The sequence below is a fragment of the Narcine bancroftii genome, chromosome 1 (genome assembly GCF_036971445.1).
Source record: "Narcine bancroftii isolate sNarBan1 chromosome 1, sNarBan1.hap1, whole genome shotgun sequence".
Classification (NCBI taxonomy): Eukaryota; Metazoa; Chordata; class Chondrichthyes; order Torpediniformes; family Narcinidae; genus Narcine; species Narcine bancroftii.
Window position 1 is genome coordinate 105,527,582 of NC_091469.1, and position 25,653 is coordinate 105,553,234.

Below are 25,653 nucleotides of genomic sequence, written 5' to 3' on the forward strand. Positions count from 1 at the left end.
CATGGTAGTCAATAGAAACACAGACAGCAATGAGGAAGTGTGCAGGAGGGAGATAGATCACTTGATTTAGTGGTGCCACAACAAAAACCATCCACTCAATGTTAGCAAAACCAAGGAGCTGATTGTGGACTTCAGGAGGGGGAAATCAGGAGAACACGAACAAGACCTCATTGAGGGGGTCAGTAGTGGAAAGAGTTAAGAATTTAAAGTTCCTGGGTGTCAGCATCCCTGAGGATCCTTCCAGGGGCCTCCATGTCGATTCGATCATGAATGCTCGCCAGCAGCTATACTTCACGGGGAGTTTGAGGAGATTTGGTACGTCTCCAAAGACCCTTGCAAATTTCTACAGGTGTACTGTGGCGAGCATTCTGACAGGTTTCATTGCTGCCCGGTATGGAGGTGCAAAAGCACAGGGCAGGAAAAGGCTACAGAGGGTTGTGAACTCGGCCAGTGCCATCATGGGCGTTAGTCTTCACTCCATTAAAGGCATCTACAAGAGGTAGTGTCTCAAGAAAGAAGCCTCTACCTTGAAGGGCCCTCACCACCCAGAACATTTCCTCTTCACCTGCTACTATCAGGAAGGAGATAAAGGAGCCTGAAGACGAACACCCGGTGGCACAAGGACAGCTTCTTCCTCTCTGCCATCAGATTTATGAATGGGCAATGAACCACAGACACTATCTCACCTTTTTGCACTAATTTATTTATTTGTAAAGTAATTTATGGCAATGTTTGAACCTGTCACGCTGCTTCAAAGCAACAAATGTTGTGACATATTCATGACAATAAATTCTGATTCTCATTACTTGCTGCTGCTGTAGATTTGGATAGTCCAAAAGACCTGAGAGTGACCAAGACAACAGAGGACACAATTACTGTAGAGTGGAAACGCCCGCTGGCAGACATTGACCGATATATCATTGTCTATATCTCATCCGTGGGTGAGAGGACTGAAGAAACAGTCGCTGCCGACGTAGTGTCTTACATCCTTACTGGGCTCGAACCCACGGCTGAGTACACCATCAAACTTACAGCACACCAAGGGAGACAGAAGAGCAGTGCCTCCACCACCAAAGCCTCCACAAGTAAGAACACAAGGAATGTTCTACATCCTCCTTTACCTGTAACTTAATTACCTGGCGTCTCTATTCTGCTATTTAATTTCCACAACCTGCACCTGAGCCAAATGTTTCATCAGTGTCTTATTGCTACAGTCTCTCTCTCTCTCTCTCTCTCTCTCTCTCTCTCTCTCTCTCTCTCTCTCTCTCTCGTTGGGTGGAAGAGAAAGTTTTAACCCTTTCCTGTGCTCCTGATATTACTATCCATCGAAAGAAATAGGTGCGATTTTAAACCATCCCTCCCCCCTTACCTTTCCTGATGAGTTGTTTAGCTGTACTCCAAATGTTTTGTTTGGAAGAGATCAAAGTAAACCCATATTAACTCATATATTTGGGGGTGATGATTATTTATTTCACAACGTAATGGGTATCCTTGATCCATAGTACCAGTTCTTGCAATCAGGCAACCCATCATTGAGTTCGGTGGTAATGCAATAACATAGTAGACAAACTTAGCAAAATATTTTTGCCTCAACAGAGTCCCAAGCATTAACAGTAAATCCAAGTCATTTTATTGGTAGTGTGATTTTGTAGAATCTATGCACTTTCAGAAATTCAGGATGTAGACTCATTCATTTTCATTTTCAAATTCTAATTTTAAATTCAACGTTCTACAATTTGATGATATAGAATTTACCACCTCGGTTTCAAAATGGAATGAAAAGCTGGGTTAACTTACAATGCCATGTTTTAGTACAACATTTGGGCTTTATTAGTTGTTACAAGTAGCTGTGAACCTTTAATACAATCAGATACTCAAGCTTTATTTTAATGTTCATGTAAGATTGTGATCGAAAAATGATTCCTAGATTATTCAGGCTCACTGTTAAATGAAAGGAGCAGAAATAAAGTGGATTAGCTTTATCCTGTGTTATGAGAACTAGATAAAGCTGGCACAAAGTCATAGAAAGCCAAAGATTTATTTGTTATGTGCACCACATGATGTGAAGGCTAGAGCAAAAATAACAAGATTTATATGTTTGTTCTTGTCTGTGTGGCATGAAGTAAGTTCAATGTTTGCTTTAGGATAAGAGCAGCTCCCTTATTCCACTCGACTCTAACTTCTCTGGCTGTCGAATGTGGCAGAAAGTGGAAGATGGAAATTATTTAAAATAATAAAAGATTATTATTCCCAGTTGGAAACCTTTGGAGTGCCAGACGTATGGTCTGCAAGTGTTTCCCTTCAGAGTAAGTTCACAGAAGGCTTTCACTGATAGAATTCATACAGTGTCAGCTTTCTTGTTGGAAGCAATGCTTTCCTGACCTTCGAGTGCATTTTTTTACACATTATTGAAAAATTCAGCTTATGGAATAGTTTAGAATTTACAGAGGGGTGTGGAGCGTGAGGGAATTTCTGACATGTGCAAAGGTGAATGGGTTTCTGTGCTCAGGAAATTGTCTTCCTTTCTCCTGCGTGAGCTGGAGCACACGAACAAAGCCCGAGGTATGAGCACGGTATTCACTGATGTTAAGCGAGAGGTGCAAGAGCGACAAGAGCTGGGCTGATGCTCCTCAATAGAAATAAAAGTAGGAAAACTTTCTTTAAATCACCGTGGAACCGGTCACGTGTGGTTGATCGCTGTGAACTTCATCAGCTCCTGTAGGCCTGCTGACACTCATTGCTCATGTTCTGACAGAAAAAACAGCAACTTTGAGACCACGTCTCAACTCACGACACCTTGAAGAAACTACATCAGTTGATGGTTTATTGTCATAATCAGTAAAATCCAAAATTTAAGCAGCCAGCATAAAAAACTGAGGAAAATAAAAAGGTTAAAAAAAACACGCAAGTTTAAGATTGGTGCGCCTCACTGTTAATTTGTCAATCCAAGCCACCGTGAAACTTCAAGCAACCGGAAACACACTATCCAGCATCTACAAATTCCCATAGGTGCTGGATATCTGGGGTTTTACTGTACATAAGCACTATGTACAGATGCAATGAAAGCTTTGCTTGCTGCAACCAAGCAGGTGCATAAAACACACATCACATGACAACACATAAGAGAAAACTAGAATAATGCTATAAAAGGTGGTGAAAAAACCTTGCCAACGGTTTTTTTGTGATAAAACCAAAAAATGGCAATGGTTCTAAAAAGGTGCTGAGTTGGTAGTGCAGGCAGTGCTCTGATTAAGGTTTTAAAGAGCTTGATAGTAGTTGTTAAAAATTTGTCCTTAACCTAGATGTGCCAGATTTCAGGTTGATGTGTTGGGAGGGGGAAGTGGGGGGGGGGGGTCCCCTCCTGACATTGGCTGCCTTATTGAGGCAGCGCCTCACATAATCAGTGACTTGTGAAGGGAAAAGATGGAAAATGGAAAATTGGCAGGGCACAAAGGAACAAAAATACAAAGTACAGTATTTCTTCAGTCGAGAATCCTCCACGTGCATCTTCTTCAGCACAGCAGGTTCAATTAAGGCTCATGTGGGACCCATCACACAATCTTACATGAATATTAAGACAAACATTCTGGTTGATTAAATCTAATTGGCTGCTGGCTCAAATAATTCATCTTTCCAAAATTAGTCTGTAAAATTTAATAAAGGAATGATATTTACAGGGTTTTGGTTCAGTCCACTCTCAATTTAAAAGCGTTTCAGATATAATTTAAACTAATAGACACTCTTGCCAAAAGTTCTCATTGTGATACAATCTTGAAAATTATAGGAAGCCCTGATTCCTGTTTGAAATCATTTATTCAGGTTCTATGTGCCTGGTTCTGAATAGTTATTTCCAGAGCCCCTCAAAAAACAAGTAAGGGTATCGAGATAAACAATGAGAAAAATTTACTGGGGTAGATTAAGGAAATGTTTAAGGATTAGCAAATTATTAAAACTGCAGGGTTTGATGCAAGAAGCATGCACAAGATCCTGATCTGTCTAAGCCACTGTTAGGGCCTAAAGAAACTCATTGGCCTTTCGATCAGATCCAGAGTAAAGAAACTGGCATGACATTGTTAACAGTATGAAGAGGTAGGCATCTGATAGAAAGTAAAAGAGCCCTTCGTGGGAGAATCGGGAGGGAGTCGAAGGGGAGAATCAAATAAGATTAGATCGAGCTAGGTCCTTAATGACTCATGAAATGTGTTGGGCTGAATGGCCTGTCAAGGACCATAATCCTCCTCCCGGACCCATTCCCTTTATCCAATTCTCCGAAAGCTGCTTCCCACTATTCTTCTGGATGTCTGGAGATATTCTCAGCCTTCCTCACTCTCTGAGGAAGGCCCATAAACTCCAGGCATTTGACTGATTTTAATAGGCTAGGATCACAATGAAGGTTTGCTGTAGGTTAACTTGTACATCAAAGTATAAATCCTTTGTGTAATATGGTAAAACAAACTGTGAATTTAATAACAAGATTAAATGCTACTTTAATGTTTTCAAAATGAAGGGAGGATATGACCTTGAATAATGCCAGAGTTCCAATAAAAGATTAGAAGCACAGTGAACAAGTATTTTCTGGCATAAAAAGGTTCAAGGTGAATTGATGTGGAGATGACTTTCACTTTATTAAAATTAAAACAAAGGATTTCTCTGTGATGATAAACCTTTTTTTCCCCTTTTAGAAAGCTGATTGACATATCTATTTTCAGAAACTTGCAATTTTGGTATTGTGACAGCTGACCACTTCCGAATTTCTGGAACGAAGGTTTCAGCTAAATCAAACAAATTTTAGAAGTTCCTTTCTCATTAATCACTCAGTCTCTTTCAGTCAATTCCATTTTTTAATGTGCAGGTTTCATCTTTATGGAAAAATAACTGCTCAATTCAAGAGAGAATAATGCAAGAATATGAAAATAGCTGTAGATTGCAACATTGAACCATAATAATTTGCATGTTTTTAAGATCCGAAACTCATGCTTGTTATTTTAAAATGTATTTCTCATTTTCCTAGCACGAACAATCTTTTTTTTTGGAGCAAGCTCTTTTTATTAAATTCTGATCTGTGAAAATCTGATTTACAATAGGCTTTGCCATGGAATTTTGATATTACATCAACTTCTTTGGTGTCCTTTTTCTTGCGGTTCCAGCTCCCTCGATCATTTTTGGAGTGTTTTCTTCAAGATAATGCTTTACTAAATATACTCAGATATAACTCACAGGAAATGAAAATGGAGTTTTCCAAGATAGCATGGGCTAAATTCAGAACATGGTGAGAACACAACATGGTTAATGTAGTGGTTAGTGCAATGTTATTACAGCACCAGTGACTTGGGTTCAAATCTGTCACTGTCTTTGAGAAGTTTGTATGTTCTACTCGTGTCTTTGTGGGTTTCCTCCAGGGGCTCTGGTTATCTCCCACCCTCCAAAACGTTCAGGAGTTGTAGGTTAGTAGGGGTATTTTGGGCGCTACGGACTCATGGGCCAGAAGGGCCTGCATTGCATGTTTAAATGTAATTAAAATACCTCTGTTACATTGTACATTTTTGGTTGATGCTCATCTTTCTGAAGAGGGTGTAACATTGAAGTGTTTTAAGATGAATGGATTCATGTGCAATTCTTTATTCTCTGAACAAAATTCCACAGGCCTTGAACCGCTACGAGGTCTTAAATTTTCTGAGATAACTCCTACAAGTACCTCAGTGGCTTGGGATGCTCCCTTAGCTCCTGTTGACATGTTTGTGGTGAATTATAATCCTAAAACGCACGGAGAAACCCAGCAGGTCATTGTGAAGGGAGACCAGAATACAGTCGCTCTCACTGATCTGAAACCTGGTACAGAGTATGTGGTGACGCTTATGGCTCTTCAAGGCACAGCAAGAACAGAGCCCTTGGTTGGATCTGTCACAACAGGTACTTGCCAGATAATCATTTTGGCACTGTCTGTCGATAGTTCAGTCATCTGCTTGCTGTTGTATGTAGAAAGGCAAGTCATGTGCTGCTTCCCATTTCAGGAATCCTTCAGAGAATAAGGATTCATTTGAAATGTATGGGCCTTCCCTGTAGTTGTCTCCTCTCACCTGCTCCTGCTGGATGTAGATCGCAGAACACTAACTTTCCTCAGCCGTGGTTGTTCAGCCTAAAACGTGGCAAGTGAAAGCCTCCTCGCCGAACAAAAACTTTTTAGTGAGGATTTCCTCACTGTGCCATCATCGCTTTTAATCTTCTCACAGGTCTTGGATGATTTCACTTACATTTCTAGATGCACCTCTTTGCTCTAAATACTTGGATCCCAAAAGCTGCTTGTAGAATCAATGGCATGTGTAAAACAAACTTGTACATCTCACTGTGTCATTTATAGATTGGATGGAACTGATAGAGATTTAAGTGATGGCTGCTTTATCCAGCATGAAGATTGGCCTCGTAGGAATACTAAAACAAAAGCTTTCCACTCTCGTGGTTATGCGAGCATTGTTGTATTTCAAGACTTTATCCATCATTACTAACTAACTAATGTCATGCATCCAAGCATGAACATAACATCAAACTAAATTATACATTGAAAAGTGTTTCTGTAATTTTATTTAATCATGTATTTATTACCAGGAAAGAGAATTCTGAATGATATTGAATTTTGACAAAGCTCAGTAATAAGTCTGATACTGCAGCTTTTATTAAGCCTGTTACAATGCTTTCAGGTAAAACCTCATGTGGCATGTGGTATTAACTCCATTTCAGGTTGGTATAGTTACAAAACATAGAAACACAGTGGCAGATGAAGTTTAACCCAGAAAAGTGTGAAGTGTTCATTTTGGTGGATCAAATCTGAGCAGTGTGGATAAAATGAGAGATCTTGGAGACCTTGCAGGTTAATAGTGTTATTCAGAAGACGTATGATGTGTTGGCAATCATTAACCATGGGATCGAGTTCAAGAGTCGCGAGCTATAGTTGCAGCTATACAAGACCTTGGTTAGACCCCACTTGGGATATTGTGTTCAGTTTCAGTCACCTCAGTACAGGAAAGATGTGGATGCTATAGAAAAGGTACAGGGGGTATTTACAAGGATGTTTCCTGGATTGGAGAGCAAGCCTTGAGGATAGATTGAGTGAACTTGGTTTTTTTCTCCTTGGCCCGATGGATAATAAGGGATGACCTGATAGAGGTATAGATGATAAGAGGCATTGATCATGTGGATGGCCAGAGGCTTTATCCCAGGGCTGAAATAGCTAACATGAAGGAGCATAGTTTTAAGGTAATTGGGAGTTAGTACAGGGGGGATGTAAGGTAAGTTTTTCCCTCAGAGTGATGAGTGCATGGAATGTGCTGCCAGCAATGGTGGTGGAGGCAGGTACAATAAGATATTTTAAGAAACTATTAGGTTCATGGAACTAAGAAAAAATGGAGGGTTATGCAGATGGGAAATTCTAAGCAGTTTTTAGAGTGGGTTATTAGGTCAGCACAACACAGTGGGCCAAAGGGTCTGCACTCTGCTTTAGATTTCTATGTTCTAACACAGGAGCGGGGTAGGCCATTCACCCCCTCAAGCCTACCCCATATTCCATTTACCCATATTGATCTAGCTGCCAATAGTGTAGAGAATTTCAAAGATCCACCACTGTCCAAGAAGACATTTCGAGGCGCCTCTAAGTTTTGTATGCTCCTACCCCTTTATTTTTAACAATATTAGAGATTAAAAATATGCTTATTGGATTCCTTTGAGTCACCAAAATAATTTCCTCAAGTTGTGTATCATTCAACAATCATTCCGATGTTGCATGTGCCATGATAAAAATTATTTCAGTCCACAGTGGACAACAGCACTGTTACAGTGCCAACGACGTGGGTTCAAATCCTTCGCTATCTGTAAGGAGTTTGCATGTTCTCCTTTTGTCTGCATGGGTTTCCTCCGTGTGCTCCGGCTTCCTCTCTCCCTCCAAAGATGTATGGGGTTAACTGGTGTATTTGGACGGTGCTGGCTCGTGGACAGAAGGGCCTTTTATTGTGCTATGTTCATAAATTTTAAATTTAAACAAAAATATTAGAAAGATATTCCAGAGTAACATTATTAAATCTATTCATTTAAACATTATTTCTGCACCAAACCCCTGCTTAGAACATTTTGATTTTATTGTAATTTGCTCTTTTAATTCATTCTAAACAAAACATCCCAGTGTAAAGGCTACTGCCAACAGATGCTAAAAATTATTTAATTGCATGCAACTGATCAAAAGTGACAATTGTGAAATGTACTGGCTCAATGAACACTCAGATTCCTTTCTCAAACAAGCCCTGTATGCAGTCATCAGTCTGCTCTGTACACCAAATAGTTTCTAACTGTGTTCACCAACACGGCCCCTGACCTCTGGTCCAGTGCAGGTCAGGAGCTCTGCACCCTGGGTGGATTTAACCTGTCATTTGTGTGGCCTTAGGGGAACTCAATGGTTCTGCCCATCTCCATTGGAAGGGTCTCACCTTGATGAAAGGGGCAGACAAAGCCCGCAGCTGTTTCTGATTTTCCAAAGTTTTGAGCATTAGCTCAAAGGCTCTCTTTTTTAAAATTCTGAGCATATCAACATTGTGATTAAGCTTCAAACTTTAAAGAAAGCTGAGGGTGACCTGATAGAGGTGTATAAAATCAAGATGGTCATTGATAGGGCAGACAGTCAGAATCTTTTTCCCATTTACACACTTTAGATCTTAATGCATATTTGGGGGAGGTAGGGAATTTAAAGGAGATGTGTGGGGCAAATATTTTCAAAAGTGAGAAACGCTACCAGAGAGCCAACAAAATGGGTTTGAATTCGACGTTGTCTGTAAAGAGTTTGACCAGCATGAGTTTCCTCCAGGTGCTCTGGTTTCCTTCCATCCTCCAGAAACGTATGGTGTTGGTAGATTAATTGGTGTATGTTGGCGGAGCAAGCTTGTGGTTTGGTAGGCCATGTATCTTTACATTTTGCAAAGAGAGTGGTGGGTCCCTGGAAGGGGGTGCCAGGTGTAGTGGTGGAAGTAGATACAATAGTTGTGTTCAGGAGGTTTCCAGATAGGCACGAAGATGTGAAGGGAGTGAAGGGATATCAGGTACAATTAGTTTGATTCAGGTATCGAGTTCAGCACTGACATGTGGGCCGAAGAGCCTGTTCCTGTGTGGTACTGTTGTTTTTCCCATGAAATATGATTATCCAGGTTACAGCCATCATCCAGGCCAGGGCCCTGTGTTTGCAATATGATTAAAGGAACTCCATCTGCCACTGTTCTATGTTTAGGGCAGCACAGTTAACATAATGGTTAGCACAATGCCATTACAGCTCCAGCATCCCGGGTTTGAATCCAGAACTGTCTGTAAGGAGTTTGTATGTTCTCCCCGTGACTGTGTGAGTTTTCCCTGGGGGCTCTGATTCCTCCCACTTTCCAAAAACATACAGGTTGTAGGTTAATTTGGGTGTAACTGGACAGCATGGGTTTAAATGGCCGGAATTTGCTTCTACCGTGCTGTAAATAAATTTTTAGAAAAAAGTGTAAACAGAGATGCAGAAGAATTTCTTCAGCCAGAGGATGGTAAATCTGTGGAATTTGTTGCCACAGTCTGTTGTGGAGGCCAAGAAATTGGGTGTATTTAAGGCAGAGATTTATAGATTCTTGATTAGCCAGGGCATCAAAGGTTATGGGAAGAAGACCAGGCAGTGGGGCTGAGTGGGAAAATGGTTCAGCTCATGATTAAATGGCTGGTCAGACTTGATGGGGTGAATAGCTTATATCTCCTCTTATGTCTTATGGTGTTACGGTGTCATGTGTTTAGAGCACCCATGTACGTGACGGGTCATTGAACCAGGAGATGGAGAACCTATGGCCCATCCCACCAATCTAACTGAGGTGAGGCACATTTGCTGCATTTCAGATGATGATCATCTCCCAAAACACCCTTATTTTCAGTAAACTTCCATTCTGCTATATTAAGAAAGCCAAGTGATTTTCTTTAATGTTGTTTCTTTTCTTATTTCCATCTACTTAGGTCACTTACAGGAAACGACATGAAAGCTAATTCATTCACTATCTTTTGCAGGCAATTAATTTTTTTTTGTTTTAAGGATTTAAGCATAGCGATATTTACATCCAGCCATTGACCGATTAATGTGAGCAGTCGTGTCCTTGACATGTACGCGGAACAGAATTGTACTAAACAAACGTTCGAAATGCCTTTTTCTAGCGATATCAGAGGAAGGAGTTGTCACTGCTCGTCCGTTTGGAAGGGGCACCATCCCAGTTCCTGTGACATCAGAAGCTTCTGTGCCTGAGTTTTCTGGGGCTGGTGATGGTCAAATCAGTAATCTAACTGTTTCTAAAGTGACCGCGGATGGTTTCAAACTTTCCTGGATGACGGAAGCAGGATACTACGATTATTTTATCATAAAGTACAGGAGTGAGCTTGGAGTTGACAATGAGGCAGAAATCTACGTGCCTGGTGATGTTTTAACTTCTGAAATAACAGGCCTCATGACTTCTACTCCTTATAAAATAACTCTTTATGGAACTGCTGGTGGTCAAACTTCAGAACGACTGAACATTATAGCCACCACAGGTACAGTATTTAGTCTTTTGATTCTTGTCTCTAGACTGGCTTTCATTTTGCACTGAACCTCTTCTAAAACTAGTTGTGTGGAGAATCCCTGCTCTGTTTGAACAACTAGTTGAGCTTTTGCCTGTGTGACTGAGCACTAATATGTTCACCAGGAGACTTCCCCTGTCAACAGGCTGCAGTTCGAGTTTCGAAATGCATGCACCCTCTGACTGAAGGAGACCTAGGCCTGCATGGCTTATTAATTGTTCTGAGGTGAGTGGGTCAGTTTTGCATTGCGTTGCATCCCTTTGTAATGCACTGAATGGTCAAAAATCATTCAGGTCTTGTGCACCGGGGCAGAATGTATGTGGATGCAAAGGAGCATGAAACGAAGGGGTGATATCCCTTTCTCCTTGCTTGTGCCCGTTGGGAGGACCCTGTGTCTATTTTCTGAGGTTGTGGCTCAGAAGAAATTATTGAGGTTAGAAGAAGACAAAAGCATGTTGATTTGAGACATAACCATGTTATTAATGTTGCATTGGTTTAATAAAGCCTGTTCAATACTAAATAGTGAATAGTTTGAACCTGTTTAATTAATAATTCCCTTCAATTTTTATTTGTCCTAAAGTTATTTTACTTAATAATGACCTGTGTGCTGAAATCCTTAACAAGTGCTTCTCCTAAGTGTCAGGAACTGTTGCCTACCATTTGTAATCTCTAAACAGATTACCAAATTGTTTCCATCTACAGTTGAAGTTGTAACACACTTGGTTTCTTGCATGCATCAAACAGAAATTGCTAAAAAATTAATTGGCACGGGAAACCCATTTCTTGCAACCGGTCAAGAAATTGCAAAATATATTGCCAACCATCTCTGTCCATGGTATATATAACTGGAAACATGTTGTCTATTGTTCTCGTGACGGCACAGAATTTTGAAACATTATTCCTTCCAAATTGTTTTTAGCTGACTTAAACAACGCACTTGGTGATCAAATAAATCACCCAACGCCCCTCACTTCTCGGCTGCACAAAGATGGAGGTTTTAATCTTGGGCCCACAAATGATTCAGAGAAAGGGGTGTTGCATAGTAGACTGGGAAACCTTACTGTGATAAACACTACCTCTGAAAGTATTGGGCTTTACTGGACTTTGCAAAATGGATCATTTGATGCCTTTCTGATAGTGGCCACAGATTACACTGGGTTGTATGGACCAATGGAAATGTCCCTTCATGGTGACACACGTAGCACGGAGGTAACTGGTCTCTTGGATAGTACACAATATAAGGTATATTTGTACGGATTTGTGGGAGATTGGCGTTCAGAACCTTTGAACGCAGAAGCCACAACAGGTATTGTTTTTATTCACAATATTTCCCTCTACATCCCTTTTTCTTCTTCTTCTCATTACGATTGTGTATGAACCCCCCCTTTTTTTTAACAATTCTGTGAATCAAAGCATGTCTTCGCGTGTCGATGGTAAACAAGGTTGCACGTTTAGATGTGAGGTAACATAGGGTGAGACAAGGGAGGAAGAAGCTCAGCCCTGTTCTTGTGTGGACGACATCTGTGCATGTTGTTCTCTGCTTCTGAAGTGTATCTCCAGGGTGTTTACTGTATTTCTCAGCTTTGTATGTTTATTACATGGGGATGAAGCCAACTCCTGTGAAAACGGTACAAGCAAAGATCACTCCCCATCAATAAGAACACCATGGCTCCTGCAACTATCCCAGCTCCAACATCATGTAAATATTGTTGTCAACTTTAAGTCCAATGGCAAGAAAATATTTTTCATGGCCTACTATGGAGAATTGCAGAGAAATTAGATCTCATATGGTAATCAATACTGCTCCAAAATTTGGTGTTCAAATGATCAATATATTCAGATAGTTTAGTTTAAGGTTATTTGTCACAAAATATTTGGTGCAGTGAGAAGAGCTCCTTTGCGATTAGGCCAACAGGTTATCTCTAGCGTTCATACAGCTGAGTGAAGAGAACAATTTATAGAGTACAGGATTACAGTGAAAAGGAAAATAGGTCTCCTAAAAGTTGAAATGAATTTTTGATACTCCCTGATAGATTCCAACAGATAGTTAAGCCTGAACTATCAGGAAGGATTCACCTTTGATATTCAGACCATGCTTGAAGATTGATCTCTCTGGAGATTAGTTGTCGAGATACTGGTTGCTGGATGTACGTGGGCACAAGAGAAGCTTTGTACCTTCACCTGAACCTCAATACAAAGAATGTATGTAACATTCATTGCACAGAACTTACATATGAGTGCAAAAATAACAAGAGGATGAACAGAGAGAGCCTTTTGCCCAGAGTAGGGGCATAGTAACATAGGTTTAAGGTGAGGGGAAAGAGAGGTGAAGGAAGGAACTTGAGAGGCAGCTTTTTTTTACATTGAGGGTGGTGGGTTTATTGAACAGGCTACTGGAGGAGTTGATTGAGGCAGGTACTTTTGCAATATTTAGGAAAACAAATGGAAGGATGCCTTAGGTGGTTGTGGAGGCCGGGTTATTGGATGTAATTAAGGCAGAGATTTATAGATTCTTGTTTAGCTGGAGCAGCAAAGGTTATGGGGAGAAGGGTGGGCAGTGGGGCTGAGTGGGGAAATGGATCAGCTCATAATTGAATAGTGGGGCAGACACAATGGGCTGAATAGCCTCCTCTAAGGCCTTATGGCCTTGCACTTCCACTATCAATGCCTATTTTATATTTTTCTCAATCTCCAGTGAAAGAAGAAACTAACAGAGAATTTCAGCAAATGGTCAGTTTCTGAATGGACAAGGGTTGTCATGGAGAGCAGAGGTTCTTTGGCTGGAAGGTTCTTCACATATTTGCTTATTCAAGTAGAAGTCTGCATCCAATACAATATTTGGTATCGACTGATAACCAAGCTAGCAAAAAAATAAATGCTGGAAGGCTGCTTGATGGACTTTCAAATGGTGCACTTTCAAATGTTATCAGTTTAGGGTTCACACAAGATGCATGGGTATTGCAGCCTACCAGGGGTTGGAGGGAAAGATGTCAAATTTGTCCTTTGTTCAATCTGGAATATCATTCACAATATGCTAAAATGTTGAATGGAAGGACCCACACTTTGTACTTTTAAATGTTGCTGTCTTCTTGCAATGGATTCAAGATTAAAGTCTCAAACTTGGCAGTCCGTGCTAATTAAAACATTTAAAAATACAATTCACCAATTGGCATTTATTACAAATAAGAGCTGTAAGGAAATTAATTTTGGATAGTATAAGCACTCCCAATCTTTAGGTTGTCAGTACAACCTTTATCTTTCTATCTTAAGCTGGTGGATGTAAATATTTTTAAATTCATTCCATTCAACAAAATCCTACATAAGAAGTTGTTAGTGACAAAGAAAGCCCATGTAATAAGAGTTTCCATGAAATGGATTGGGAACGAGGAAACAAAGTGGAAGGGTGAAGCGGAAAACTTTAAATGGCCAAATTGATAAGATGTGTCTGCCGGGAACCTCCACCAAAGTCTCAGCTTTTGTGAGTTCTCATAAGGAAGAAGAATTGCTTGCCCAGATGTGCAGGTGGCAAATTAGGGAATGCAATTAGTAGCATCCGGGGGAAATAAAATTTGCCAAAGGACACAACTAGGTGGATTGGGTTGGAACATGCTGATGTCTCACTGGCAGTTCCTTAGATGAGCAGTGGCTGGCTGCAGAGCATTGTGAATCCCATGCCTGCACCCCCCTCCTACCCTCAATTGCTTCTGGGCCTATCCTTAACACATTGAACTGAGAAGAGCAGGAGGTCTTCCTATCTGACCCCTTGGGCAGTGAACCTTCCCTGAGAAGATCAGTGGTTTGTTCATTTTTGCTCTGTTTTCATTAATATTAATATATTAATTCATTTCTATACATCTCAATCAATATGCATTCTTTTTTAATTTAAGTTTTAACTTTGTTATTAATATTTATTGAATCGTTAGATGTTTCTCAGCTTTTCCTGAATGCCCCAGATGATCAGGGAGAGTTGGAGGAGTTTGAGTGCAATTGTCAGGGTCACCTGTGGGTGGTATCCCAGTTCCATTTACCGCAGACTATTCACCTAGTCACTCTACATAACTAGACAGTTCAACCCCTCAGGAGCAGCCCACAGCAATGGGGCAAGGGCAAGGGAACTAATGCCAAGCATGGACCTGGGGTAGCATCACCCAGCCCAATAGGTAGAATGAAGATAAGTGTAGCCTGGCGTGTCTCAGGACTAAAAGAGCCAGGGCAAGGACAGCAGTTATTCCCAGTCCTGGGGTATTTCTTCAAGTTTCACTCTCAGATTACAAGGCCAAGTAAGAACAATAGATTTTGTTTCTTGTAAGAGATTCGGAAAATCAGATGATTTTTCTGATAGGACACACAAGGGAACACAGCAGATCAAGCAACATCAGAGTGAGGAAAGGAATGGTCAACTTTTTGGGTCAGAGACCTTCATCAAGACTGAGAGGGCAGTGGAGAGATAGCCAGTGTAATGACTGGGATGGAGGTGCCAGGGAGGGGTGAAGGATGACGGACACATATGGAGGGTGAGGGGTGAAGTTGAGAGACAGTTGATTTGCAGGTGCTAGACAAAGCAAGAGAGGGTTTTTTTTAATGGTTTCACATTTAATTTGTGTTACCCAGCTGGTGTAATATTTCTCACCTCTGGATTTGAAGGAGGAAAAGGTGAGATCATGGACTTTGGTAAGAGGTATCTCAAGACAGACTCCTATCCAAACTTAGAAAGATTGTGGTCAGAAGGATCCAAGTGTTCTTGGGCATGAATCATAATGATTACAGGCAGGTGCAGCAAGGGTTAGGCAAGTGGCACATTGGCCTCTATTGGAAGGGAGATGGAATTTAACAATGGGGGAGGTTTGTTACAATTGTCCAAAGTGTAGGTGGGGCCACACTGGAGTGTAGACAGTTTCAATCCCTTCATAGAACGTAGAACATTGCAGCACAGTGCAGGCCTTTCATCCAACGATGTTGTGCCGATCTATATATGCCTATAAATTAACTAAACCCTTCCTACTTCATAAGCCTCTATTTTTCTTTTATCCATGTGCCTAAGTGTCTCTTAAATGCCCTTATTGTTCCAGCCTCCACCACCAAACCTGGCAATGCATCCCAGGCACCCACAACTTTCTGTGTAACTAAATTGTCCCTGATGTCTTCCCTAAACCTTCCTCCCTTCATTTTGTACACATGTTTTCCAGTGTTAGTTACTCCTATCCTGGGGAAAAGATGCTGGTTGTTCACCTTATCTATGTCTCTCTTAATCTTGTAGACACCTATTAAGTCACTCTTCATCCTTCTTCACTTCAAAGAGAAAATTCCAGCCCTACAACCTGTGCTTTATAAGACATGTTTTCCAATCCAGGCAATATCCTGAAAAATCTCTGCACCCACATGGATGCAAAGATATACCAGCACTGAAAGCAGATCTGAAGAAACTGACCAGACAAATTCTTGGATTGAGAGGGTTCTTCCAAAATCTAAAGACATTAGATCTATATTATTTGCAGTTAAGAAAACGGAGGGGTGACCTAACTGAAAGATACAAGATGCTGAGGAAGAATGATAGAGTAGCACTTGAGATATTTCCCTTCATGGGAAAATCTTGACTAATGGAAAAGTTTACAAGAAAAGGGTCTCAACATTTAAAGCCAATGCACCAAAGAACTTTTTATGGAGGGTATGGAATCTTTGGAGTTCTCTACCCAGGACAGTTGTGGAGACTGGATCATTAGAGCTAGTTAAAGAGCAGTTAGATACATTTGTAATAGACTGACTAATTGAAGACAATGTAGGACTGGTACAGAAGAGGAATTGAGGCCAGAGGTATATCAGGCATGATGTTATTGAATGGGGAAAACTTAAAGGCCTAATCCTATGTTTTATGTTGTGTCCAGTGATCATTCATTAACGCTTGTGAAAAGTTGCAAAAACTAATGTAAAAGTTGAAAGACCAATGCTCCTCATCACAAGATGTGAAGAATCAGGCACAAGGAGGTTAATGCTGAAGTTTTACAAAGCCTTGGTCTCCTGCCATCTGGAACGCTATGTTCTGTTAAACTCAGGAGCGATATATTAGCCTTGGAGGAGATTCAAAGCTGCTGCACCAGAATGATGTCAGGGTTTAAGTGGTGAAAGCATACATCAAGTCATCTTTTACTGGCTAGATCTTTTAACAATTTTGGAGTTCAGTGTGTAAAGATAAAACATTTCTTCTGGTGAGGAAAAGCAGAATATTGGAATTATATCATAAAGTTCAACAGTATTATTCCTTCAGAGTAGAGTGAGTTAGAATGTGGAATTATTTCAACAACAGTGTTGAGCATTTGTATGGCTGGGTGCATCAAAGTAGTTCAAACAAACCTTAACACTGAACCCCAGAGCAGACCAAGTGATTGTAGCCATGTTAAAACCCCTCCAACTTCCTAATGATAGCAATGAGTATTTGGGCCTCCCAGATTTCCACCGCTTTCCTTCAAATCTATCAACACTGACAGCGAGATCCTTTTCTACAAACCTGCTAATAATCCCATTCATTGACAGTTTTGATGGGTTCAAAGTTGCAGTTTAATTTGTAGATTATATTTTAAGAAGATTAATATTGTCCAGCAAGTATAATGTATTGGTTGTTCCTGACCACACAATAGCTTGGTTCCAGCTCATAGAAAGTCTCTCCAAACCCCTGTGTGCACTGGGTTACTTCTCAGTCTGGTTGAAGGACAGACACGAAGTTAGCCTTAGTGGAATGCAGCTGTGCATCATGAACATCAGCCAGGCTTCCACACATCTCCCTGGTCCGGGGAATCCAGCCAAAGACTTGGCCTGTGTCATGGCAAAGAACAAGTAAAAGTGTTCTCCTGCGGTCAGATTACAGGCCAGCTGTGCTCATAGGCAGGTTAATAATCTGAAAGAAGGGAACACAGGAATTTGTCTGTGGAAATGTATTGAGGAGGACTGGGGTGTTGGGTTGGGGCCTTGAGGAGTGGATTGCCTTTAGGATATCAAGCCATCCTTGTGCAAGGGAATAAAAACACAGATGCAGACTTTCTTCCAATGGGACATAGATATTGCAGCTGAGCCACCATTGATTGCCCATTGCTAACCAAGAGAGCTCCTGATAACCCAGTTACTGCACAGTGCCACCATGTGCTGCAAACCTAAGGATCCTTCCACAACTCACTTAAACAGCATAGGCGGAAAATCAAAACTAAGAGCAAAGACATGTTTTTGTACAAATGTCAAAGCATAAATAAACGTTGTTTCTGGTGTGTTTCCTCAGACTTTTATTCCAAGGTTCCATCAACATCAAAATCTGAGCTTTTATTTTCCGGGGAGGTTTTTGTGGGCGATGAGGTGGAATTAAAGGAAAGTATTATCTGATGACCGCACGCCAACTCTGGGGGTAGATGGTATCTGAGGGTATCTTTGCATCTTACAATCACCTTGTGAAGGAAGCTATCCCATTGATGGACTAATTGATTCTAATCCAAAGACATCTATTGCAGAATCTCTTGACAACACCACTGCACACTCTCCAAGTGCAGACATCGCCAAACCAGAGAATCTTGTGTTCACAAATGTGACCTCCACCAGCTTTCAGTTAACATGGGCTGCCCAGAGCGGAGCTTTTGATGGTTTTCTTTTAACTATAAAGGATGTTAATGGACTGGGCTGGCCTTTGAAGATACCCCGGCTGGCCCGTCAACGCGATGCTCATGTGACAGGTCTGGTGCCGGGTAGAGATTACAAAATTGATCTTTATGGAATTATTCAAGGCCAGCTGTCACAACCCCTGACAGAGATTGCAAGAACAGGTATTCCTCAACACCTCTTCATCCCTTTTCCATTTTGTCACTCAAGCCAGAGGGAGAATCACATCCTGTGCAGACTGCCATCCCCGTGACTGCATTCCCCCTACTGGGGGAACTTCCTCCCCCGTCTCTGAGTGCCAACTCGGTCTCATTTTGGATTAGGAGAAGTTGCCACCTACTCCACACGTCCAACTCTCCCAATTGTTTATTAATCCCCATTGCCACAAGATGGCATTTTGTTTTAAACAAGGTAGCATGGACACTAGACCCATTTACAAGGCATATCTGTGGTATACTGTTCCTGTGTACTGCACACAGTGTACAGAATGGGCTTTAGTTCCAAAATGATAGTTTCAGCAAACAAATAGTATTTAGATTTGAACAGATATCAGTTGTCTAATGGTTGTTATTTTTTAATCTCCGAGTATTATTTGGTCAAAAGAATGTAATAGTTGCTCATAAACTAAGTCTAAAAATCCACTGAAACCATATTCCCTCATGAAGCTAAGTTACTAATCGGCTGCTGAGAGCTGATGTTGTGAGTCTCGTTCAACAACATTGGGGAAAAAAAGACTCATTGCTTTCCATGACAAAGTGACATGTCACTCACTGAGAATCAGGACCTTTGTGAAAAATACCTGCTGTTCGCAGAATTTCCTCTCCTACCTGTAGTTCTTTTAAAGCACTGACCTCCTGTGAGCTGAAATTCTGTGCAATGTGGGACAGTGCAAAGACTTTCAATTAAGTCTGAGCATGCACTCCCAAGTGGACGTAACATAATGTCCCACCACAGGTGGTTCAATGGGAGCTTCAAATCAAGAACTTGGCAGTTTTTCCCCCCTACCCCAGAGAGAGCAGAAGGCTGAAACTTAGTCCATCTTGAATACCCCACCTTCCCCCTCCCCCACCTACCCCCCCCCCCAGCCATTGACATCAACTGTTCCAATTTCCATTTACTTTGTCCCCAGTCTTTCTCTTTCCATACCCCTCTGTCTCCTTTCTTCCAGCTCTCTTCCTCCTCCCCATCCCTCTCCTATCAGAGAACCCCTTCACAGATACCTTCCACTTGTATCCACCTATGACCTCTTCCCTGTTAGCCTGTGCCTCTCCCCTTGTCCGTTGCTCTCTCCTCTCCTCCCCCTTCAAGCATGTGTGTTTTTGCTTATAGCCAATGAAGGGCCCAGACCTGGTTGCTCTTTACTACATATGGATGCTGTATGACCTGCTAAGTTTCTCCAGCATTGCACTGGGAAGTTTGTTGGGACAGTGGTTCCCATTTGCCCACTGTGCAATGTGCCAGGAGCTGAGCAGGTCCAAATTTGAGCCCAATTGAAATTTTCCTGTGTGTCAATAACCGTGCATTTTGAGTAATTTCAGATTGAAAAAATTAGTGAAATATGATGTCCAATGATCCAGTTTTTACTTCAGAGTAAAAGTGCAATGGAGACCCACTGTCTCAAATGAATGGCATTAACATCCCACAGTATCAAACATTTTCTGATCACTTCCTGCATGTTTGGTTTGGACATTTCTAATTAAAGAATAACTGCATCATTATTGCTGTACTTTGCAGAGAAGGAGCAGATTCAATTTGAAAGTGCAAGAATGCACTATGATTCTGTTAATTTACAGGTGAATGTTTTCTGGTTTGGATTTCTGACCACATTGCTAATCAAATAAAATCTGCTGCTTTCTCCCTCCTTGCTCGATATGGCACTAACCCACTGTTACAGTTCTACCTCATGATCTGTATTATTTTTCAGGTTCCCTCTGCCAATTTATGTGTATATTCCCATTGTGCTTTATAAATTATTACATCTGGTTAGATATCACCATTTTATTATTGCCTGACATGGACATTCCATCTACCTCAATATTTTTCAGAGTTGTGTTAGTGATTGGTAACTTGTGTCTCGTGGGCACACGTTTGCAGCAGATAATAATATTTTGTATAATTAATTACCTTGCCAGAACCTGAACTTGACAACTTAACGGTATCAGATGTTACCGCAGGCAGCTTCAGACTCTCTTGGACTTCTGACGGGCCATTTGAAAACTTTGTTATAGAAATTACTGACTCTGATGGGCTGTTCGAACCACTAACATACACACTGCCTGGTGATCAACGTTCCGTAGTCATCCCAGATCTTCCTGCTGGAACTGACTATGAGATTTCCATTTATGGTACAATCCATGGTCAGCCAACAAAGCCAGTTTACACTGAAGCTCAGACAGGTACTTTAATATTTATTTTCCTGACTTCTTTTTCAGACAGAAATGAACCAGGTCTATCACGGTTTATTTTTCATTGCAGCCTCTCCAGGTTATGCCTTTGATTCATTTTTATTGCAGGTTCTGCGTTTCAAAGTCAAACACCTCTCCTCACCCTCAAATCATTCACTAATTTCATTGGGAACGTTTAGAAGCTGATCTGTGCTGAATGGCTGTTTGAGTGATGGAATGTTTCTCAGCCATCCTAAAACTGCATGAATTTTAATGTTGCCTCATATTTGATGAAGGGCCCAGGCCTGAGACGTCAGTAACCCTTTATTCCCCATGGATGTTGTATGACCTGCTGAGTTTCTCCAGCACGTTTGTATATTGCACTCAACCCCAGCATCTGCAGACCTCCTTCTTTAACTGAAATTTAATGTTGTTTTGCTTTGATATCACAGCCATTAAACTTTTCTGTACAACAGCAAGGAATTGCATCAAAAGCCCAAGTGGAGGCACCACACTGTACTAACAAGGTTGACTCTCCTCCCAACTCCACCCCAAAAATGATTTGGGGCCTAGAAATATCATTTGTTTGTGTGGCCTTGTATCTGTGTGAAAATATATCTTTTTATTTCTCAGATACAGGTCACTTGGCTTTGTTTTTGTCTATTCCTGGGGACGCACCCAATCTCAATCAGTTGTAGGACTGCCACTTTGTGCTTTGTGGAATTTTGACTGGTTCTTTAATTCCTTCACTGCATTGGACAATCACTGAAAATCTGAACAGTTCCTGCAAGCAAAGATTGATTTAAAAATTTTGGAGGCGCTCAGTCAATAAATCCAATGGGTGGCAAACCTACAGATGATCATAACTATTTAACCATTGATGTTGTACCTCCAATAATTAGCAGATAAATGTTAGTTGTATGCTCATGATGCCCAGTTCTCTCAAATACCTGCTAAATGTATACTATTTTCAAACATCCCAATTCCCATTTCTACCTTTCTGTGTTGTGGCATTGAAGTATGTGTGCTACAAAGGAAGTGTGACAGTTTGCAAGCCTGCAATGCAAACTGCAAAACTGCATGGTTGCATGAGAAATACAATTTCTACACGTGGCAATGAAGTAATGGATCGCAATATCTGTTTCTGATTTTGTGCGCGTGCTCATTCTGAATTAACATCAAAAATCTACAACAACGTACACTTTCAATTCTCAATAAATCAGAATCATCTAAAGCACTGGTTCACAACTTTTTTCTTTCCACTTAAATACCACTTTAAGTAATCCCTATGCCATCGGTGCTCTCTGATTAGTAAGGGATCGTGAGTGGGAAGGGAAGGTTGAAAATCGCTACTCAAGACCCAATTGTTACTGAAATATTTTGCTTGAGAAAAATTGTCATTGGTCCATTTCCTTTGGAGTTATAAAACTGTGCACTTAACGAGTTAATTAGGTACGATTAAAACAGTGGTTTTCAAACTTTTTCTTTCCACCCACATACCATCTTAAGCATTCCTTTACTAATCACAGAGCACCTATGGCATAGGAAATACTTAAAGTGGTACATGAGTGGAGAAATAAAGGCTGAGAACCACTGATATAAAGCATGTTAACAATTCTATAGTTGAAAGATCAAGTTAATAGATTGGATTTATAAATGTTACTTAAAAAATATGATATTACACAAGGATATCCAAAGCTGATTAAATTTCATAATCAGCTCAAATGTTTGTGTGAATAATACTGTGTTGGTACCAAAACATAAGGTTAATTTTCAAATCTGTCTGATTCTTTGTCAAAAATACAAAATAGTGTCAATTTTTAAAAATCTTCTCCCATTTTCTAATGACTACATCAGCAGCCATTTCTGACCCCCCCCCCCCTCCCCAGCCAATCAGATGATATTTCAGAGTCGTTTCCTTCTCCTTTCTTTCTTTGAATTACAGCAGAGAAGCAGGCCATTCAACCCACTATGTCTGCACTGGTATCAATCCACATTAATCCCATCATCCCACACTTAGTCCTTGGCCTACTCTACCTTGGGGATTCAAGTGCTCATCCAATGCTTCTAAAATGTAATTAGTCTCTATCTCACCACCATCTCGCCAGTCCATTCAAAACTGTATCCAACTTCTAGGTGAAAATGTCCTTCCCCAAGATCACCTCTATATTTCCTACTGCTCCATTTAAAACCTCTTCCCTCCAGTCTTAGACATCACTGCATGGGGAAATGTTTCTCACTCTCTGCTCTACTGATGCTTCTGGGATGTCGATTACTCTCTCACGTATTCCCCTCAGATTTCTCCACTCTAAAGCTATCCAGTTTCTCCTCCTAGTTGAACCACTCCATTCCTGGCCACATCCTGGGTGAATATCTTCTGCGCCCCTGCTCTCACACCCTCTCTATGGAGTGATGATCAGAACTGCATGCAGAACAGTAGAAGGCCCATTTCCACTTATGAAACCCGTGCTGCCCAATTACATCCAATTGACTTACCAACCCCGTACATCTTTGGAATGTGGAAAAAATCTGGAGCACCCAGGGAAAACTCACACAGATCATAAGGAGAACTGCAAATGCCTTATGGACAGCGGCAGATTCAAACCTGGGTTTCTGGCGCTGCAGTACCGTTGCATCATCCGTTACACTAACAGTGTTGCCCAAGGCTTATTGCCAATAAACGCCAGCATCCCATTTGATTCCTTCACGATCCTACCTCCTTCTGCTGCCATTTTCAGAGATTGTTGGACCTGTACACCAAGATCCCTCTGTTTCCAAATGGTCCATGGGCTCTGATCCTTCATATTGTATGTCATTCCCTTATTTGATCCCTCTGCCCAAGCTACACTGAATTCTGCAGTTGCTCTGTCCAATATTGGTAGTTCCATAGCCACGGTGATACTCGAAAAATGCAAGTGCATGTTTCACCACTGAGCTATCACAGACAGGCAGATGCCAGCCTTTCATGATGCCAGACTGGGGTCATTGATTGGCAAAGAGGAGCAGGGATCATTGTCCAACTTGCTTCAGCTTGGTGCTCCTAACTTGACTCACAATTAAATCAGCTAACTCAACACATAAATCCTAGAACCGTCTGGGCCACATAACAGCTGATCAGTTCTTGCACCAATAGAGGCCATGGGACTGCAGCCATAAAACACAGGAATGAGTCATTCAGATAGTCTTCCCATAACTTCAATCTAATAATTTGACAAGAAGTTTTAACATGGTATGTTGTTAATGTAACTCTTTCTGAAAAGGGATGGCACGATTGGAACCCAGGTTCGAATCTGTAAAGAGTTTGTACGTCTTATCTGTGTCCGCATGGGTTTCCTCCGGGTGCTCTGGTTTCCTCCCACCCTCCGAAACATACTGAGGTTGTAGGTTAATTTGGGTATCTGGACAGTACGGGTATATGGGCCAGAGAGGCCTGTTACTGTGCTGTATGTCTAAATTTTTCAAAATTAAAAAAATCACAATCACAAAATTAGAAAAAACATAAAATAACAAAATCCTTAATTATGAATAAATTGCATCCTATTATTTTTATATTTTACTATATGATTCACCTTTTAATTAATTTATATCTGGCTAAATATTGGAAGAATCCTATCTCGTTGGCATGTTGGAACCACTTTCATCTCTTTTCTGCTTGTATTCATTTATATTTTTTGTGTGCAGAAATGCGTAAGACTTTAGAGATCTTCAATTTATTGTCAGATGCAATCGAAGTTAATCACACAAACCTGTGGTTTGCATGTTGGGAAGAGTTATTATTTGTGACATACTGATTAATTTTCTTTTTCCCCAAACAATTATTTCCTTTCCTCAGCCACCAAACCTGAAATTAGCAACGTAATGATTTCCAATATCACCTCAGATGGTTTCACTGTCTCTTGGATAGCAAATGGCAGCTTTGAAAGCTTTATAGTAGACGTCACAGATCCCAACAGGGTCTTTGAAACCTTGGAGTACACTGTATCAGGCAATCTTCGTTCTGTTGACATCATAAATCTCTCAGCCAACACTGATTATGTCATTTACCTCACTGGCCTGTATCAAGGACAGCATTTGCACACGCTTAGTGCAGTTGCTACAACAGGTATTTGAGTTCCAGCTAGAGACATCTGGCTATCATTTGATTCTACATCACTAATTTCTTTCACACAACCAGTTTTTATAACACACCTGCTTATTTAGCCATAGTGAAGTAAATAAGTACTTAAACTTTTATTCGGATTTCTCCCTCCAAAATTTAGCAGTGGTTCAGGATAGACAATAATTCTTCTCTATTCCAACTATAGTGGATGATAATGTAAACTTTCAAAATCAATCTCCATTCTTAAGTGAAGTTCTGATTAGCATTCAGACTTCAGTAGAAAAGAGAAAAAGAGCAGTGTGCTATAAATAACTTGTGCATAAATTCATTCTAAATTATTGCAGTAACACAAATGCATGTCATTTCTTTCATGTTTCGTTTTTAAAAAATCATATGTACCTTTTTGTCAAGCATATTACCATATATTTAAGAGTATAAGTTGACCAGCAGATAAGTCGTGTTCCAATTTTCAGTCTCATTTTAATAGTTTTATTATATATCGAGCATATGTCGACCCTCAAAAATTGCGATGACTGAGCTGTTGAGCGTTGGCTGAGGGTGGTTGTTATCATGGAGGCTCCAGCAAAACAATGAAAGTATGAAGCGTGTTTTGTTGAAAGTGATAGAAATGGCCAAGCTGCAAAAAAATTGATGTGTATGAGAAGTTGGTAAGACATTGGAAGAAGAACGAAGAGACTTTAAGAAAAATACCAAAAAAGCAATGTTCAATTAGAGGAGGAATCACTTGTTGGCCAGAATTGGAAAATCACGTAGGAGAATGGGTATGTGAATAGAGGCAAGATTGCTACAGAGTCACCCAAAATAAAATAAGAGCATTTGCATTGAAGTGAGCAAAATTGCACCCAGAATGCAATGATGATTTTGAGGCTACAGTCGACTGGTGCAATCGTTTCATGAACAGGAAAAATATAG

The 25,653-nt window shown here is 40.7% G+C and overlaps 1 protein-coding gene across 9 annotated transcripts in view; it reads left to right on the forward strand.

The window, feature by feature from the left end:
- The window catches only part of LOC138762150 (tenascin-like), a 189,820-nt gene that overhangs the window by 101,082 nt on the left and 63,085 nt on the right, over positions 1-25,653 (forward strand). For 4 of the 9 annotated variants that reach the window (XM_069935624.1, XM_069935656.1, XM_069935635.1 and 1 more), the window contains 5 exons: positions 822-1,085; positions 5,644-5,910; positions 10,204-10,575; positions 20,370-20,633; positions 24,454-24,723. In XM_069935624.1, coding sequence (XP_069791725.1) covers positions 822-1,085; positions 5,644-5,910; positions 10,204-10,575; positions 20,370-20,633; positions 24,454-24,723 — 1,437 coding nt within the window. The remainder of the gene's footprint in view (positions 1-821; positions 1,086-5,643; positions 5,911-10,203; positions 10,576-20,369; positions 20,634-24,453; positions 24,724-25,653) is intronic. The other 5 variants (XM_069935687.1, XM_069935697.1, XM_069935646.1 and 2 more) reach the window with 4 other exon arrangements.